Source organism: Vidua macroura, chromosome 13 (genome assembly GCF_024509145.1).
Source record: "Vidua macroura isolate BioBank_ID:100142 chromosome 13, ASM2450914v1, whole genome shotgun sequence".
Classification (NCBI taxonomy): Eukaryota; Metazoa; Chordata; class Aves; order Passeriformes; family Viduidae; genus Vidua; species Vidua macroura.
Genome location: NC_071583.1, coordinates 12,129,901 through 12,149,511, shown reverse-complemented (window position 1 = coordinate 12,149,511; position 19,611 = coordinate 12,129,901). Strand labels below are relative to the sequence as shown.

Here is a 19,611-nt window from a genome sequence, read left to right as displayed (position 1 = left end):
ACGATATAAATAATACATAGCATGTTATCAGGAAACTGCATGCCAGTGTTATGGAGGCAGGCACTTTTGGCCCTGGTGGGGAGGGCTTCCCTTCTGTGCTCTGCAGCCCCCTAAGGCCAATTAAGGGGCATCCTTGATGAGAATCCAGCCGCTGCTTGGCTGGATAAATAGTTGCTCTGATGCGCGGAGGGGGGGCCAAAGCAAGTGAAAGAGGGATTTAGTGTTCAAACAGCTGCAGTGGGCACTGGAGTCTGAGCATTCCCCTCCTCCCCATGTGCATGGGCTGAGGCTGGAGCAGCAGGACTGAACGGATGGTGCTGGCACCAGTGGCAGCTTATGGGAGACCTGTGGCTCAGAGACTCAGTAGCGTGTCCTTTGCCTTCTGCCTTAGTCCTGTAAAGGTCTTTTCTCCTGAAGGCATATCAACTATTGATAAACAAAGCCTTTTAGACTGTCACAAGTGTAGAAACCTGCTTTATCTTCCTGTTCCCCTTGCAGCCTCTTCTGGGAGCCCAGGGAGAGGTATCTTTGGTGTTTCTTCTTTCAAGGCTGCTGTGTATTTTAACTGCAGTAACAAGTACTAAACCAGCTGGCAGGAGGAATAAATGTTGCTGTGACAGCTTGGGTGGAGATTTAATAAGTCCAAGTACTGGGTCCTGCATTTTTACCACAATAACCTCCTGCAAGTTTATAGGCTGGGGACGGCATGGCTGGACAGTGCTCAGGCAGAAAAGGACCTGGGGGTACTGGTCAACAGCTGACTGAACATGAGGCAGCAGTGTGCCCTGTTGGCCAAGAAGCCATCCTGGCCTGTGTCAGGAATAGTGTGGCCAGCAGGAGCAGGGAGGTCATTTTTTCCCTGTACTTGGCACTGGTGAGGCTGCACCTTGTTCTGGGCCCCTCAGTTTGGGAAGGATGTTGAGACGCTTGAGCGTGTCCAGAGGGCAACAAGGCTGGTGAACAAGTGAGGGAGATGGGGTTGTTCAGCCTGGAGAAAAGGAGACTCAGATGTGACCTTATCACACTCTACAACTCCCTGAAAGGTGGCTGTGCTCAGGTGGGGTTGGTCTCTTTCTCCAGGCAGCAACTGACAGAACCAGAGGACACAGTCTCAGGCTGTGCCAAGGGAAATACAGGTTGGATGTTAGGAAAAAGATTTTTACAGAAAGGGTGATAAAGTACTGGAATGGTCTGCCTGGGGAGGTGGTGGAGTCACCATCCCTGGAAAAAAAAAACAATCATTCAGAGCCAATAGACTTTGGAGACCACCAGATTTCAACTGTCACATTCACAGTTGTGAATTTGCTCCACAGGAAGGCAGCAAGAGCAGGAATAATTTGGCTTGGGATAAACTTGGCTTTGCAGTGGGATCTGAAAACCTCCCTGCAACAGGCTAAATGTTCAAGGCTGCTGCATGGTCCTGAAGCTTTGCCTCTGCTCTCCCTGTAGGGACTTTGGTGCTTGTAACAAGTTTATGCTTAAACATAAACTCTGGGAGTTCACTGTGCCATAAGCTCTGGTGCAAAAGAACCTCAGCTGAAGGGCACAGTAACATGTTGGATGTTGTTTTTCAGGTGCTGGAGCAGGATGTGGTTCTCCAGTCCATTGACCGTGCCATTGAGGCTGTGCACAATGCAGCCATGAAGAATGGGGGGAAATACAACCTGGAGCAGAGAGATGTCCTCCAGTAAGTATGACGGGCATCTGGGAGAGCTGGCGGATGGAGGGTGGTCACAGTGTCATTCTGTCCTTGGAGGATGTTGGATTTTGTTGGTTTGAGCTCCTGTGCTGCAAAGTGCTGCTGCACTCAGAGAACTTGCCAGTGTTTGAGCTGCTGCTGCTCCTCCTGACAACCGTGTCCAGCAAAGTAGAGCTTTGGCCTTGCTCCTCTATCTCTGTGCATGCCAAGAAGGGAGATTCTCAGCCACACTGTAGGCTTGGAGGAGAAATCCCTAACCTTTCTGGCTGCATTTTCTCTGCTTTACCAGCCAGGAATTGTTAAGGTTTTTGGCATGTGACCCAAGGTCTTTAATACATTCTCAAATAATTGCTTGTGAGGAGAATTTTTGTTTTCTCTGACACCTCAGACTCTGTGCTGAGGCATGCTGGTTTAATCTCTGTTGAACAGCAATTCTGAAGTACAGGCAATTTCTGAAGCTTGCAATGCAATATGTGACTCTCCCCCGAGGAAGAGGCATTTTTCTCCAGTGAACTGATGAATAAATTATGGGCTTTTGCAAAGCCTCTTCCTTCCTCCCCCAGAAGTGCTTCCTTAGTTGTTAATGAAACTGGAGCTGGTGTTCAGAGTAATGTAGCCCATTCTGGTATATATAACCCAAATGCAATAAATCATTAAAAAAATAATTTAAATGTTGCAGCATGGTCACTCCCTTGAGCTTTGCCCTTCCTGATGTCATCATTCCATTTCAGAAAACTGATCCATCACCGGAAGGAGACTGTGTCCCGTAAAAGCCACTCTCCCACCCCGCAGGGGACCGTGATGACTCAGTCCTCCAGCGATCACCACCTGGATGTGTCCCGGCAGCCCAACGGGGTGTGCCGGACTGGGTACGAGCGGCACCACAGCCTTCCCAACACCGAGTTCGAGGGGGAGGATGAAGGTCTCTATCAGGTAACAGTGGCTGGACACTTGCTAGGTTCCTCCTTTGGTAGTGTGATGTTTCTTTTCCTGGTGAATAAAATGCCTTTGCAGCTGAAGTTACAAATCAGGTGTTTGTGCTGCTGACCTGGGATTACTGCAGTGTAAAGTGTTAGTGTCTAAGAAATCTGGAACAGTCCCTCTGCCATTTTCACTTGTCATGCTTTTTGGAATCCTTGAGGGTCCATGGTTTTATGGTAACATGTGAAATCCACTCCATGCTGTGTGACTATCTCCTGGCAGCTTTCTAAAAGAGTTGTCGGTTCCCTGGAGAATGCTTTAAAAAGCAGTTTTGACATGAGCAGTAGCGCTCCCTCCAAGCACTCAGCACTGTTTCATTTCCCCCTTGTTATGTCTGCACAAGATCTTGGTCCTTAAGCATTTTATCTGCTGTGGCTGCCTATTTATACTACTCAAAACAAAGCAAAAAGCCAAAAAAACCCCAAAGATCCTGCTTTGTCTGAAGGTTGCTTATCATGATGAATTAAAGGCAAATTGCAGGAAATAAGACTTAAAGCAGATCTTTTTTTATCTCAGTGACACGCAGTTCCAAGGTTACAGTGTGGCATCAGTGAGGCTTCAAAGTAGCAGCCCAGGATGGGGCTGTGGCTGTTAGGGATGAATGATGTGCCAGATTTCCCTGTGTAGGTGTAGCTGGATGTTAGGGCCAAAGGCGCCAAGCAAGGATGAGCATTTCATTCCTCCTACAGATGAACACATGCACTGTAATTTTTCTTCATCTCTCTGGGCTGAATGTTTGGTGGTATTGTGTTTATAAAGCACTGATCTGCTGTCACCCCTAGCAGATGAGGCTTGTTTTACACTTGAAGAACTGTGAGTTAGGGGAGATGAACGGTAGCTCTGGCTCACTCTGGCTGAACACAGCAATTCCTACAAACCCCATTTTTCTCCTCAGTATTCATTTCTGTTCTTTGGCAGTCCAACTAGCTCCATTCTCAAGCCTGTACATTATGGGCTAAGCAAATGGGGCACCTTACAGCCCATTCTCCATGCTGATTCCCTGTCTTTATCTGGTCTGTGGTTTGGTGGCTTGCCAAAAAGGAGGAAGACGAATTTCCTTGGCTGACAAAGAACTGTTTCTGTCTGGGTGGCACTGAGGATGCAGTTGAAGAGCTTCCAGCTTAGCCCTGTGCTGAAAGGGCTCCTTGAGATTTTAACAGCTTGGTGGATTTCCTGAGTGCTTTGAAAATACAAAGTGGAGGAAGCAGCATTGCTTTCTTCCACTGGTTATGCAGTAGCCTAAGAGGAGACCTACTGAAATCTAAACTTTCTCACTAGCTCCAGAGGAGCAGAGGTCTTGGCATGTGCTTTTCATTGCTTGGGATTTTCAAGTGCATTTACTGTTTGCATCTGAAAACCTAAGCAAAATTTGAAGTTTCCCTTCAGTGGTTTTGCTCCCAGGACTGAACTGGCTGCAGTAGTTGGTGAGGGCATTTGTGCTTCAGCTCCTCCACAGCCAGCATAAGGTGGGAGGCTGGGGCTGCTGCCATACCAGCTGCCAAGGGTGGAGGTTGGGCTCTTGGAGTATTTTAGTCTGCTGCATTTGTGCATGCTCAGTGAGTTTGTGATGCTCATCTCCAGAAACCTTTGCTACAGACCAGTGTGTCTGGCTTGGCAGAGTTTTCCCGGAGGAGGTGGTGGGTGGGCGATTGTTAATTTGGTTTATTGTTGTCTTACTTTGTTTAAAGGGTACTAGTATAATAACATTGTTCCCAGGAGTCAGAGTGGTGATGTTCTCTGCCTGCTTGACTGTGAAGGGAATGGGAGTGTTGTGGTAAAGTCAGCTCTTGTCTTTGAGCAGTGCAGGGAGCACAGCCTGCTATCAGTCCTTGCAAAAGGGTAAAGGACAGGCAGCAGATGTGTATAATCTGTGCATTTGAGGAAGTTCACAGTGCCCTAATAGAGGCCTTGTGAAAGGGAGAGTTTCAACACAGCAGTTGCTTCTCTTAAAACCTTTGGTAAAGTCCCTCATCTTTTTCCCTCTGGACAGGTGGGATCTGAACTTCAAGAACTCCTGCATGGTCACCTTGTGCATGGAGCTGCACAGAGGAGGAGGGTTTCCCTATGGGGGTTTTGGTGTTGTACATCCTCCTGTTGGCCCAAGTAGTGACTAGGTTGTGGGGTGGAGGGAGGGGATGGCCATCAGTTACAGCTCCTGGCCACGTGGCTTGGGCAAGCACAGGGAAATTCCTATGATGCTTCATGTTTTTCTCACAGCCACTTGTACTGTGGTGTTGTGGCTGTCTAAACTGGCAGGAGCTGAGCTAGCATTGTCTGTACATCTATTAATTTAAGCACTATCTTGTAATAACTGTTAAACTTGTGTGGTAAATTTGGAAGCCATGAAAATACTCCAGAATGACCCAACCCTTGCTGTCTCCAAACAATGTCATGCATCTGCACTAAGCTCTGAGCCTGCCTGTCTGCTAAATCCCACTGCCTCAGTAATCGTGGCTGTGCCATGCCAAGCAGCTCCTACTCGTGCTGTCAGCTCCAGCACTCTGCAGACAGGGCTCTGCTTTTAGCACAGCTGAGCTTTCTGGATTTGGGGCCAGTCTGCCAACCATGGCAATGCAGAGACCCCTCCTGATCTGCTTGACCTCTCTCAGCTGTACAGTCTCTTTTTGGACCAACACAGATAATTTTTGAAGCTGTATGCAAGTATTGGATAGCATTCCATCCAGAGAACAATGTGGGGTGGATTGACAAGAGCCGAGTGTGCAGGCAGGGAGTCTGCAGCAGTGTCTCGTGCTAATTCACCGGCTGAAGGCACTCGTAAAGTGACTTTTTATATGACATGGTATAAGGTTGGATGTATTTGGTGTTGGGTGGGAAAGGGACTAAGGGATCCTTTTTTAAAAGTCTTTGTGCAAACTGCTGTCTTAATTTGTCTAGTGGATCTAGACATGGGCTGTGAGCACACTGTCAGCTTTTGGCATAGAGTCTTGAATATTTGAGGTGGCTTTTGAAGGTGCTTTATTTATAGGAATATCTTTGCTCCCATTTCAGATAAAGTTTTTGCCCTTCCTGGATCTGGGGGAAAAAAATACATTTTTCATTCTCCTTCTACTGAGCTAACATAAAATAGAGACCCTTCAGGGGCCTGTCTCAGATTTTCACTCTGGGGTGGCAGAGCTCTGTGCCCTCTGTGGTGTTTATATAGGTCTATTCAGCAATGACAGGGCACAGAAAATCTTCTCTTCCAGGGCTAAACAAACCTGGAAAATTTTCACTTGTGATGGACTGAATGTCATTGTAGATTCCAAATGGTTGAAAGCTGGGTTACCCAAGGCATTCAGACCATCACCTCCTTTATTTTCCTGTTCTCCCCTAGGAGGTTTGTCCACAGACAGTGATTGCAGTATCCCATAAAAGCAGAGGCACATTTGAGGCAGCAGGCTCTGAATCCCAGCAGTCCTGAGAGGTCCCAAGCAGAGTCTCCTGGCCCTGAGCTGCTGGGCCGTGGGGACTGTGTATTGATGCAATGTGCTCCCACCTTGCTTGGCTGCTGTGTTCAGTGATGCCCTACTGATTAGAGGTTAACTCTGAGGCTGCACCTCATGGGAGTAACTGTGGGTGAATGTGATATTGCTGATCATGGTGTTTAGCTCTGACAGGAAAAGATGAGTGTAGGGGTCTGGGTCTGGGACTTCTACACTGCTGGCTTGGCAATCCTAGAAGAGGCTTGCACAAGAAACCCCAGATGTGGAGAGTTAGTGTAACTCTCTGGCAAAGCTTTTCCCAGTGAGTCTTGCTATAGGTAGCATAGTATTGCACAGAGGGTCAAACCCCATTTTCTCCCTGCATGAGCAGAAATAGCTTTGAAAGCATGGAAAAGGCATTTACATGTTTCCAGTCCTTGACTTTGTCTTTCTGCAAGGGTATTTGTAGCTGATGTAATGGATCTCTCCAGAAGAGTGTGTAAATACATACTCTGCAGCCTCTGTGGAGCTATTGAGAGTAATGTAGAGACATGGTAAGTGTGTGGGATTGCATTTGGAATAAAGGAGGAGTAAATGCTTGACAGGTCTACACGACATATGTGCCATGTGCTTCTGAACACAGCAATTAAACAAGGGCTGCTTTGCCTGTCACAGGGAGGGGATGAAGTCAGTTTGAGTCCTGCTTTGTTCTTCTAGGAGGCTGCCCATTAGCATCTGTCCTCCTGAGAAAACTGCCCCAAATGACAAGAGAGATGTAAGGACAAATCTACACATGCATGTGAGAAAGAAGTCTTCATAAAGAGAATATTTTTATTGTCAACCTCCTTTGATTGCTCTGAAATCTTTCCTTACAGATCCCACCACAGGCTCGTCGTGCTGCTCCTGTCACCCCCCCACCTCCAGAGAAGCGCAAGAACACACAAATTGCTGCTCCCATTAAAAGTAAGGACAAGCTGCTCTCCAGGTCTTGGGCATGAAGCAGACACTGGGTGATGTAACAGCCACGAGGCCTGAATGCTTCTGCTTTGTGCTTAGATGAGCATCCTTATCCATTCCCCGAATTCTGATATGGTTTATATCCTTACAAATATATCTGTAAAATGTATACAGCCTGATTCCTATGGGTTTTAATGCTAGTGGTCCTGAGCTGGTGACCAGTTCTCCTTCAAGCCTGTTCTGTTTTGGGAGGGTCTGAGCAGCTTGTGGATGAGTTCCAGCATCTCCCTGCTCCTTTTGTGCCTGTGGCTCTCCAAGGAGCAACTCTCTACCTGCTCATGTGGCTAGTCTGGCTAGTGCACTAAGTCAGTGGTTTAAGATCCTTTTTCTCCCACAGACACCATGGCTGTCTCCCAACAAGGCAGAGGGAGCGTTCCCGTGGGGTGCAGTGGAGTCCCTTCACCAGGGAACTCCCTGGCTTTTAATGCAGTCTCAATCTTGTTTTTGACTCCCAATCTGTTGAGCACTTTCTTTGTACAGTGGTTGGATTTCCATTAACTCAGTGTCTGGTGCCTATAAGGAGCAGTAATAATACCAGGGACACATTTGCCTATGTGCTGCCCACAGGCAGAGGAGCAGCTAGTGAGAAACACCTTGAGAGCAGGACCATGGGGTCAGGGCTGGAGCTTCTCCATCTTCAGTGTGGTTGGGCTGACAGAGTAGTGCTTATCCTTCTGACTTGCTGCCAGCTTGCCCAAGTGCTCTGCTGTGCTGTGACAGTGATGCCATTGCTGACACTCAGCCCATTTCAAGCCCACTCGTGTGGGCAGCCCTGCCTTATGTGGAACAGGGCAGAGCTATTGACTTGCAGGTAATTGAGACCTGGGACTGGCACCAGCTTCCTTAATGGTACTTAATGGTATTGAGCCATTTTTCACTGGAGTAGTGAGAGTTTGCAAAGGTCAGTTTCCTTCAACTCATTATTTAATGAAGCATAGGGGGAGCTATGAGTCACAAACGATCCTCTGTGAGAAGGAGGAAAAAGGAGGATGCTGAACTTGTGTGGGAGTGAAGGGCCCAATTTTCTGCCTAGGTGGTGTTTACTTTGGGAGGAGTGGTGGATGGACTAGTGGAGGCCTCCAAGCACTGATGGAGCAGGAAGGGTTGGCGTTGCAGAAGGGCAGCAAAGGCATTTCACATCAGTCCCACTGCTCCTTCCTTTGGGCATGTGTGTGTAACAGCCTTCTGTGAGAGCTGAGTGCCCATGGGGTACAGTTCCTTTTATTTCAGCTCTAACACCAGCTGCTCTTGGGAAGCTCCAGCTAGCCCTCTGTCCAAGTAATTGTTTTCATAGTCAGGAAAAAACTCAGATACATTTCTGCCCACTAGAAACTAATGGATAAGATTTACCAAAACTATATATAAGACCAGGTTAAAGGAAAAAAAATCTTAATATGTCTTTGCTTGTTGTGGATTTTTTCCCTTGGAAGGTGGGACTCCCACTTCTAGAGCTAGTCAAAACTAGAAGTGGGGAGAGAAATACAGTAGAGCAGATAGTGTGGAGGCTAGTGAAATCAGTGGGTGCTAGCAGGGCTCATGATCAGATGTTGGAGAGTGCTGAAAGGGAGGGACTAAAGAGATTGTCAGTCAAGTGTTTCCTCCACTGTCAGTGCTAAGTGTGAGGTCTGTGCAAGAGGGAGGTGCAGGCTTGTGTGTGAAGCCTTCTGTGTCTTGCAATTCTGAGGCACCATCTTTCAAAAGTGAGGGCTTACGTCCTTAACGCAGAAAAAGCCTAACCCAGGGGGAAAAGAGTTTTCTGTCCCTTAGTTCTGTCCGTCTCTCCCTCCCTCCCTTCCCCTGTGTAAAACACTAAGCCCTTTGAAGGGTATTCATCTCAGCAGAGTAGCTTTCCCCTTTCTAAAGAGGTGATTGTGTGGGAATGCTCCAGAGAGAACTGGTACAATTTTGCTTTGAGATAAGTGAGGCAGGAAGAGGAGTTAAACTGCTCTGGTCGAATGCACAATGAGCCTTTTAATGGACTGTGCTGTAACAATTTGGGTTTTTTCTCTTTTCCTTTGATGCTGTTGCTAAGGCATGTTTAATTGTTCCCTTTCAGATGCTGTTGAAATTATTCCTGGGTCAGCTTCTAGTGCCTCCTCTATAAGCACGACATCCCTGGATACCCTGTACACTGCTTCTTCTGTATCTGAGACCGCTGTCCCAACAGCCACCTCCAGTCCTGCCAACACCCCACCCCCTGTCCCGAGCCGGAGTGTCCACACCACGATCACGCGCAATTTGGACAGCGGCTCTGTGACCCATTCCCGTTATGGGACTTCCCCAAAGGATACCAGCAAATCTCCCCAGTCCAAGAGGGTTGCCCCAGCACCGCCAGCTGAAGGGGGTACCCAGAGGTCCCACAATGTGGATGGGGAGAAGACTTCTCAGGTAAAGAAAACTGCCCCGCCTCCCCCTGCAAGCCTGGATGCCTTCAGCAACCTCTGCCTGGAGGATAAGAAGGCAGCTGGGGTGGAGTCGCTGCCAGCAGAGCCCAGTGGCCTGGTGGCCTCCGTGCCCAAGACAATTGGTGCTGAACTGATCGAGCTGGTGCGCAGGAACACCCACCTCAGCTACGAGCTGTCCCGTGTGGCCATTGGCATTGTCATCGGCCACATCCAGACCTCTGTCCCCGCAACCAGCAGCATCATGGAGCAGATCCTCATCTCCGTGGTGGAGAGTAAGGTAACGTGTATGAGGCTGGAGGGGGGAGTGTTGCACACAACCTCTGAGCATCAGGGATAAGGTGTTATGAGCTCAATGAGCTCCTGATGTTTGGGATGAGAAACGCAGTGAGATCCCAAAAGAAAGGTGCTATATGGGGGTAAATATCCAGCCAGGGGAACCAGGGATTTAAGGTCCTAGTACTGTTAGCAGAGAAGTGGAAAACAGGTGAGTTTATTCCCCAGATGAGCTGCAGATGTACAACATAGCCTTGAGTTGGAGCATTATCTTGAGCTTGTTCTAAATAAACCTTATGTCAAAGTAATCCTATCTTTCTCCTTTTGCATCAGTCATTGAAATGGTGACATGCACCTGGGCAGCCCTCTCCTTTAGCTAGAGGGATAATAAATTTCAGCTCTCACTAACTCAGTGCAGCCCAGAGGAGTGCACATCATATAAACTTCTAAGATTGGCATTCCATTGCTAACAGCAAGATTATAATGAACTGTTTGGAGGCATTTGAATATGGAGAACTAATGACATTCAAATTTTACATCAAATCATAATCTGGTTGACTGTTTGTACTAAATAGAGGACCCTATAAGCAATCATCAAGTCTCTGTGGCCATAACCCAGTGGTTAATTGGTTCCTTCTCCAATAACAAAGCCCTGTCAATGTGTGATCTAGATTCAGCAAAAAAAATTCAGCTGTTTTCAAGCAGATGTTCTGGCTCTGTCTTGCATGCTGAGAAGTTCAGTTTTCTGATATTTGCACCTTGTCCAAGATTTGAATATTGTTTTTATCATTAATACCTGTAATCAGGATACAATAAGCTTAATTCCACAGAAGTTATTTACTGCCAAGTTTCTGCAGAGGGGATTTGAAAGCCTCAATTTCATGGCCATTGCTGCAGACCAGCCTGAAAAGGATGAGAAGAAGGTGATGCTGGTGCAGGGAGTAGTATGGATCTTCTGGTAACTGATATCTGTGAGATATTAAAATGACTAATAATGTATGGAGACACAGCAGAAGATTCTGTCCCATCTTATAATACCTCATCATATCTATCTTGAGCAGTACTGCTTTCAGAAGGAGAGCCTGGATGGGCTTGCACAGTGCTCAGGTGTAAATGTTGTAGATCTGGTGTGCATTTTTTCTCAGTGTCCCAGCCAGATGATGTAGCTCTGCTGATATGTGGGGGCCTGGTCCCAGGTAAGGTTGTTCACCTGGTGTGGAAGACTAGCTCTGACAGCTGGAAGAGTGGTCACGTGTACTTGGGGGGTGGCTGTAGCTTCACTAGTGTGGTTTAGTGGTACAAATTATTATTTTTGACTTTGTGTTGTTCATTATACCAAATCATTCCACAGGGGTTTATGTGTAGAATTGTTGCTGAGTTGTCAGTTCTAGGTCAAAGAATTTTTTTCTTTAATTTGTAGCTTCTAAAATCCCTCTACTCCCCAGTCCATGCAAATACATGGCAACTCATCTCTTGCATATTTTTCAAGGTTTTTCTTCTATTCCCTAAAACAGACTGAGATATCAGCTTTGATTTAAAGCTTTGGTCTGCTCATAGTAGATACCATACCTGTTTAACTTTTTGTATCATGTTCTTTAATTAGTTATATCCTTTCTATTCCTTTTCCAGTCTTAATTTAAGGTCAGCTCACTGGTTTACTAAATCAATTCCAGAATCCATTACCTCTCTTCTATCCCCAGTGCCTTCTGAAGGTTGATTAGTACTTCTGTCTTATTTACCTTGCTGCTCCTCCAGTGTGGAGTCTGTACAGGCATGTGATTTTAGAGAATAAAAGATGCTGGGACAGCATCCTGCTGCTGCTTTTCGAGAGGCAATGTAAGATTAAGTTGGGGAAACAGCAGAGACAAGGAGGATGCTGAGGAGCTCACACCTTAGGAAAGGTATTTCAGAGGTACCATACTATTTGGGATCTGCAGGAGCAAACCTGCCAGGTTGGCTTCCCTGTGTCAGCATTTGGCCTGGCCTTGGAAATCGCCCCTCTTCTTGTCCATGAGCTAGCTCCTGATAAATGTCACAGTGACTGGGTGAGATGCACAAAGGGACTGAAACCTCTTTTCAAAGGCAGCATTGCTGTGATTGTCCAAACTGGAGCTGGCTTTCATGGGAACTCATTGGAAATTCAGGCATATGTAAAGATGCTCCCTGGTCTTTGGGCTTCTGGAGAATCACTTGGATTAGTAGGTTTTGGTGATATGTGATTGCCTTCAGCTCTGTTGGATTATCTCCCATCAGAGAGGAGGGAATGTCATGTCTAAGGAGATTGAAGTTTTGCAGATTTATTAAACTTAGTGTGAGACAACCAGAAGTGCCCAATGCTCAAGCTAGTTGCACCTTGAGAGGGAGAACTCAGAAACCACTTACCTGCTTTTTTATTAAAATCACATTGCTGTGTTGTAGTTGTGACTCAGACCCATCTTCTAGTTGCCTTAAACTTAAGCTTGAAAACTGCTGACAGAGATGTGTAATGTAGATTGGTCTTCTAGTTGAGCCCAGGCTGCTGAGTGAGGTAAAACTATTCTTGGATGTGTTGGAGATGGAGGAACAAGTCATAAAGTAGGTGTGGGAGGTGTGTTTCTAGAGGGGGTTCCCCTTGTAGTGTTGCGCTGTGACCTGCTGCCAGCTGACCATCACCAGTACCTGTTGTCCTCAACAAACTCTGACAAACCTCATGGCTAATATGGCTGAAACCCTCTCCTTCCTCTGAAGCTGCCTTCCCATTCATTTGTTGATTCAGCTTTGCTTGCAGGAGACTTGCTTTTGACAAGACACAAAGGCTGCTCTGGGGCTCAGCGTCGCCCCAGAGGAGCTCTGTCCCCACACTGGCCAGAAACAAGGGAAGGTCAGCAGGGTGAGTGCTTTGGCTGGGCTGTTAGGAGGATTCCTCCTCAGTGAAATAGTGTAACAAAAGGGAATCTGGAGGGCAGGAAAAGTACATTAGTGCCTAGGTTGGCCTTTTCCGTGGTTATTTCTGGTAGAGCCTTTATGAAGGTCTGTGGCAGAGTCTTTGCATGCAGCTATCCCAGCTCAGCTGTAGATGGTTCCACTCCTCCAGAAGGCTGCTGAGAACATCTCTGGAGCCCTGAACATTGAAGGCTGCAGAGTCCTTCCCAAGGCACCGCTAACATGGGGGTTGAAAGCCACGTGCTGCTCTCTCCCTGTGACACCCAGAGGTCTGTGCATGGCCAGCATTGCCTCCCTGCAGAGCTCACCTGCCCTGGATGGGATTGGGATGGCTGGGAGCAGACCTGCTGCTGCTGAAAGTGTGTGTGAGTGAAAGGCCTGCCCTAGGACATTTGGCTTAGCTGAAGTCAGGCATCTCTCTTGCACCACATTTCATCTCATTTAGCAGTTGCTGAGGAGCGTGGAGGTCTGCATGTGTTGGGACCAGTGTTAGCTGTCTGGTTTCTGTGGATAATGTTGTGGGAATGGTTTGCTGCCCAGAGGATGGATGAATTCCCACAGCAGTCCCCATGAAATGTGTCTGAAAACCTGCTATATGATTTTGGGGCTCATCTGGAGGGAAGATGTGTGTACACATGGTACTGGTGATCCACTGCACTTGCTGGTGGGGTTGTGGGGAGGGAGGCACGGGAGTGGGAAAAGAAGAAATGGCCAGGACAGCAGCTGGGTTTGCATGGCAGATGTGGCCACCTCTGAGAAATGTGGGTATGATAAAGTTCCAAAATGGTTTTGGGCTGCTCAGGAAGACTGAAATCCCTGTAGCAGCTTGTTCTGGTGGGTTGGGGGCAGGGAACTATTTGAAGCAGCAAGATAATGCAAAGTGGCGTTGTTAGAAATACTGAAACCTCCTTCTGCTTATGGGCTTTCCAGCAGATTCCTGGAAATGACCATATGATGATGCTGCAGGTTGTAGTAGCTGAGAGGATGTTTAATAAGCAGAGACCTGGCCCTGGTGATGGGAGGGCTGAGAATGGTGCTGAAAGTGCACTGAGACGGTGTGAGGTGTAGTTACATGGTCAGATGGAGTAGCTTGTTAATGGATTGATCTCATCCAAGTCCATCCAAGCTTGATGCTTAGTGGAGTCATTAAGAGATGCAGATGAAGGATTGGAGAAAGTAGATTAGTGCTAAGAGGCTGAATAGAGGGATCATTAAAATGAATACTCATTAAAATGGTCATCCAAAGAGTCCCAGCAGTGGATTGAGGTAGGACTGGCCCTGCAGTGCTCTGGTGAGGAGGATGTAAGACATATACTGGAGAACCCTCTCCCAGGCAGCTGGGACACTCGAGGACAGGCAGGTGACACTGCAGTGCTGTAGGTCCTCCTAAGGAGAAGCAGGGGGATGGCAAGATGAAGCAAGTATCTTAATGTATTTGCTTCTGATAAATCACCATTCAGAGGGAAATTCTTATGCTTGTACTCAGCTCCTGAAAGCTGTTGTGCTCTCTTACAGCTGGCTACCTGCTTTTCTGCTAGGCCACTCACAGCTTCCCAAAATTTCAAGAGTGTACAGAGACTTGTGTTAAACCTACATGCTTCTTCCTTCATTACCTGCCTGACAAAAATTATGTAAGAAGCAGCCACAAGAAAACTTCTTTATTTTATAACTGAAGCATGGACTTGAAGTCCTAAATTAATTCATACCCCAAAGCAAATGACTAACAATTCTGTCTCTAATAAAGCAGGCAAGACATTACTATTAAACATGGAGTGGTTTCCCCAGAGAGGGCTGGAGGGTGGGGATAGGCAGGAAGGGTGCAGCTCCTGCATTTGGCCATCCATGTGCAGATGTCACAACTGGCACAAGACATGGGCTCGTGTCTCCATACAAAACCTATCTGCTCTGCTCCCAAAGTGAAGTCTGCCTAAAGGCTTGCTGCCCCTGCCTGCACAGCCAGCCTGTTGGAAGGACTAAGACTTCTCTGAGGTTCCAGGTTCCTGGCTGGTAAGTTATAAAGGCCTTTTCTCACTGAGTGATCATGACTTGTTGCTGCATGTGGTAAGACAGCCTCATCCAAAAATTTTTAGGAATTTGGTCTCAGTGAGTGGGTTTCCCTGTTGTTTGAATTTCTCAGCTTGGTTCACTTCCATCTTGCTGACCTCCTGCTGCTTGTTGTCACTGCTGCCAAACCCTTGTGTATGTAATTTAAGTTCTTTCACAAATTAGTCCTTACCTCTCTTAATGCTGCCTGGGCACATCACCTGTGATCAGCTCAGTTCCATGTACTGAACCCCCCCCCTTCTTGCCTTGCTTTCAGGAAACCAAGTGATTCATGTGATATACTTAGGTCCTAGAGGCTTATCCTAAATCCCAGAGCACAGCGGCTGTTCAGGTGGGTTAAATGCACCCTCACCACTCCCCTCTTTCTTGAAGGAGAGGAAGAGCCAAGGAAAGGCAACTGAAGAGTGAGACCTTCATGGCAAGGGTTGTGTGTGAGGCAGAAGTGGTGGGGATGCAGTTGACAGTAGTTTGAGAATGGAATGTGTGCAGTAAGGTTTACTGAGTGGTTACACACTTCAGAGATGTGGTGAGCAGTGGAGCTCTGCTGTTTGGAATGAAGCAAAACTAAAGCAGCCCATGATGAATTGGTTCCTGTTCTTGCTGCAGAGGATCCAGGCCTAGAGCAGCTGGCATGGAGAGCACCATACAAGTCCCTGCTCTTGAGCCATGAATTCAGGGCAGATCTGTCCCTTTCAGGCTGGAGGGAGTGGGCAGCAGAGGGAACTTCTCCTGCCTAGAGGCAGCTGTGCAGTATGGTGGTCTGCTGTCCAGGACATGTCTGTTTTACTGGGGGTGCTCTGCTACTGCTTGGCAGTGGTCCTGGCCCATACTGGGCTGGTTTGGCTTTTCCCGTTCTTGGGATGATTTCCAGAATCTGCAAAGGGTAGAGGCTCCAAAAGTATGAGATCTGAAATAACGTGTCATAAACTAGCTGGTTTTGTACTGCCAGCTCTTGACTGAATGAGGTCAGCTGCCAGTTGTGAGACAAGATTGCAGGAAACAGGCACCCAAACAACAGCCAGCTGTCAGGGCCCCACTAACCAGTGGTTTTGCTGTCGTGCAGAACCTGAGTGCTGGGCTGCCCTCGGGCCAGATCTGCCACGACGAGCAGCGGCTGGAGGTGATCTTTGCAGATCTGGCCAGGCACAAGGACGATGCTCAGCAGCGCAGCTGGGCGCTCTACGAGGATGAGAATGTCATCTGCTGCTACCTGGAGGAGCTGCTTCGCATCCTGGTGAGTAAATTCCTCTCTTTACTGGCAGACCAGAGCAGACAGCACTGGTGAAGTTCCTTTTTTTTTTACCTCCTTCACCGCTGTATTGCCACTGCATCTGCTGTTTGGGGGGCACAGGTTTCTTGTGTATCCTTAGTGTCAGTAAGCCCTACCCTTCTCTCTGGGCTCTGCAGTGCTCTTGAGCTGCCTTTATTCTCCATTTCACCTTACAGAGCTATTCTGAAAAGCATTATTGAGCTGTTCATGGTAGTTTTGGTATTTGCCTATCACAAGAGGCTATAAACCCTCACCTCCAAAAAACCCAACCTGCCCTGCCACAGAAAACCTGGAAGTCTCTGGTGAGGGTTGTTGCACTCCTAAGCCCATGTAAAACATCTTCCACTTAAGATTTCCTCCATTGCTAGGAGGTACCTGTGGGGTTAAGCTCATTAAATGTAAAAAACATTCTTTGGTTGCCTTGAAAGCGAGCTTTTAAGCTGTTTTTGTGAGAAAGTATAAATCATCTCACACATCTCTGCATACAGGAGAGGAACATGCCCATGGTGAGCAGCAGTGGGATTACTGTCCCAGCGCTCTCACTAGTACATACAAGGCCGTCTGTGTCCAGGGATGATTTTGGATCTGCACTCAGTGCAGTGACATGGTCTGTGTTAGGGGTACTGGTGTGGGGTTTGCTCTGGCACTACTTTATAGTCCTCTCCAGTTCTGGAGAAAACAGGTACGTTTTCTGTAATAAATGCCAGGGTCTTTGTCACTCTGCATACAGCCTGTGCTGCCTTGCTGTGGGCCTGCAGGGCAAGGCTAAGTAGGATTTTGTGCAACCATTTCCTCATAACTTAGGGGTGGGAGAAGATGTTAATCTCAGGATGGGAGCAGTGCTGCAGCTGCCCTGTGTAACTGTGTGATGCTGTCAATCGGGTGCTGCTTGAGTCGTGTTAGATATTTTCAGCCTGAGACGTGCTCTATGGCAGAGGCATTTCTCAATAATCCACTTTGATGGTGAAGAGTGATGATGAAGGGTGATGGTTCTTGACCTGTTTTTGTGCTCTGCCTTCAGTTTCTTTTTAAGATGTTGGGGCTACTGAGATCTGAAAGCAAGTGGCCTCCTTCGAGGTCCCTGCAGCAGGCACCTTCTGTTTTGATGTGTCACTGGGTTACCTGTCAATTTCTTCTTCCAGACAGATGCAGACCCAGAAGTTTGCAAGAAAATGTGCAAGAAGAATGAGTTTGAATCTGTCCTGTCCCTTGTGGCATATTATCAGATGGTAAGGTGGCAAAATGCACCAAATCTTTTTTTAAGATTTCCCTGAAGATGCAAAAGAGCAGGGTTGGTACAATGAATGTATATAAGATGTTTCCCTTGGATAGGGCAGTTCTGTGGTCTCACTGAAACTGCAGCATATTCTTTTCAAGTGCTGGCTAATGTCAATGCTATGCATGAAAGTTGTGTGAAAGAGCAGAAGATGCTGTAGACTTTGAAGCAGTAGCTAGCACTTGGCAAGGGTAAAGCTTGCTGCTTTTACCAGCCCATTGAGGGACAGCACTGGCATCACTGGTATCTAGAGGAAGGATTTCAGAGGATACCTTGGGAGATCTGACAGGCTGTGATTGCTCTTCTTTTAATTGATGCATTCTTAGTAAATGACTCTGGTTAGGAAAGTACGTAATGAGTAGAAGCCTTTGGAGTGAGGGAGGAAAACAATTTCGAGGAAGAAATGGAAGTTTTGCCTTAAACATCTATGTAGTGTTGCTTTGCCCCTCTCCTTCCTGGAATGTTATGTTGTAGGACTCTGTGGGAGTAAAAAACTTGTCCCCATCTTGTTTCTAAGTCCCCAGCTAAAGCACATCAAGTCTTGTGGCATTTTGCTTTCATCTAGCACTTCTCTGTCTGAACCCAGATCTCAGCATCAGGGGGCTGTAGCATAGCTGAGAGCAGCGGGAAGGCAGGCTGGGCCAAACAGAGCCTGCTGATTTTCACTGCCTGCTCTTCTCTGACCACAATTCCAAGGAAGCCTGACCAGGTAGGGAGCAGTTGGGTGTCCTGTCCTGGCTGTTGTCATGCCCAGTGCCGGGGCTTGGCTCACTTGTGTTCTCTGAACCCTGGAGTTGTTGGCTGAAGGTAGAGTATGCAGGTTACCTCAGAGTAGAGCATCAGAGCTGCTGCATGGGAGGTGCAGGCTGAGCATCATCTTTGTTGGAATCCTTGCATGTCCCAAAACTCTCTCAAGAGAGTTTGCAAATGTTACCTTGTCAGGAAACCTTAATCAGAGCAGTGTTCACAAAACCTTTGCATGTTCAGAGAATCCTGACTACCCAGCACATTCAGTCTCTTTGCTGGGGACAGGTATGGGTTGTTGGTGTGTTACCAGATTCAGTTGATGATGTGGGACTCATCTTCAGATCTGAGCTCTGGCTGCCACATGCCCTGTGACCACACATGCCAACAACCCGTAGCCAGCCCAATTGTGAATGTTATTGTAAAAGTGATTCCTGTACTGTTGTTAAAAGCTTCTAGAGCTTCTGTCACCCTGGGAAAGTCTGTGGCTTCCCAACAACAGGAGCTTCTAGAAGCTGTGTCTCTGCCTCAGAGTGAGCCTCCTCTAGGACATGGTTTGATCTTAAAAATTGGTTTTGCAGGAACACAGGGTGCCATTGCGCCTGCTGCTGTTGAAGTGCTTTGGAGCCATGTGCAACTTGGATGCTGCAGTTATCTCAACGCTTGTGAATTCCGTGCTGCCGATGGAGCTGGCCCGGGACATGCAGACTCACACACAGGGTGAGCCAGAGCTGCTGTTCCCATGGCCCTGGGAATGTGTCTTCCCATTACATGATTTGCAGCAGCAGTAGTGGCCCTCCATTGCCCAGCTGCTCCACATGCCCAGTGCTCAGGGGGCATATGATGTCTGGTTTTAAAGTTATTCAGGTTATTAACACTGTAACTGGGGAATGCACAGGAAGGGATGTTTCAGTCCAACGGTGCGAGGCCCTCCAGCTCTTGAACATGCCATTAATGATCTGTGTCACTTCTTGTAGATGTCCTAAAACACGTTCCAGTTTTGTTTCATAATGCTGACAAGAGACACTTGCAGATCTCAAGGAAGATCTCTGCAATTCCTTAAAGAATTTTTTCCAGTTTTCTATATCAAATTTTTGTGGTGTTGCATTGTGGTGAATGAGATGTGTGCTGGTTAAAGGAAAGGCCTTCTCTCCACCACTGTGCCAAGAGAGATGGTAGTGCTGTTGTTAGCGTTGCAGTCCTGGTCCTCTGCAGGATAGTGCCATGGCCCAGGTTTTCCCAGCTCTTTGCTTTCCATACTTAGGCTTTGCCCTCATGTTTTTCTGCTTCACACTCCTCCGTTTGTTAGGATGACCTGTCCCTGCTACTAACAGGAATGTTGTTCGTGCCCTCAGAGCTCCTGCTTAGCCCAATGTCCTTTATTTCTGGGCAGCCAGAAGCACATGCTGGGAAAAAGCCCAAGAGTAAGGTGAACATGTAGTAATACTCCCCTGGAGTTACCTTCCAGCTCCCCACACATGCCTGGTCCTGGACAGTCACAGCTTTGCTCCCCATTTTGAAGCCAGTCTGTAGGCCAC

At 47.5% G+C, this 19,611-nt stretch overlaps 1 protein-coding gene across 1 annotated transcript in view; it reads left to right on the top strand.

Annotated features, from left to right (window-relative positions):
* Window positions 1-19,611, top strand: part of NCKIPSD (NCK interacting protein with SH3 domain) — a 51,513-nt gene that overhangs the window by 20,245 nt on the left and 11,657 nt on the right. The window contains exons 2-8 of the mRNA XM_053989807.1: window positions 1,575-1,687; window positions 2,431-2,632; window positions 6,978-7,065; window positions 9,176-9,801; window positions 15,847-16,017; window positions 17,196-17,282; window positions 18,655-18,793. Of these exons, the coding sequence (XP_053845782.1) occupies window positions 1,575-1,687; window positions 2,431-2,632; window positions 6,978-7,065; window positions 9,176-9,801; window positions 15,847-16,017; window positions 17,196-17,282; window positions 18,655-18,793 (1,426 nt within the window). The remainder of the gene's footprint in view (window positions 1-1,574; window positions 1,688-2,430; window positions 2,633-6,977; window positions 7,066-9,175; window positions 9,802-15,846; window positions 16,018-17,195; window positions 17,283-18,654; window positions 18,794-19,611) is intronic.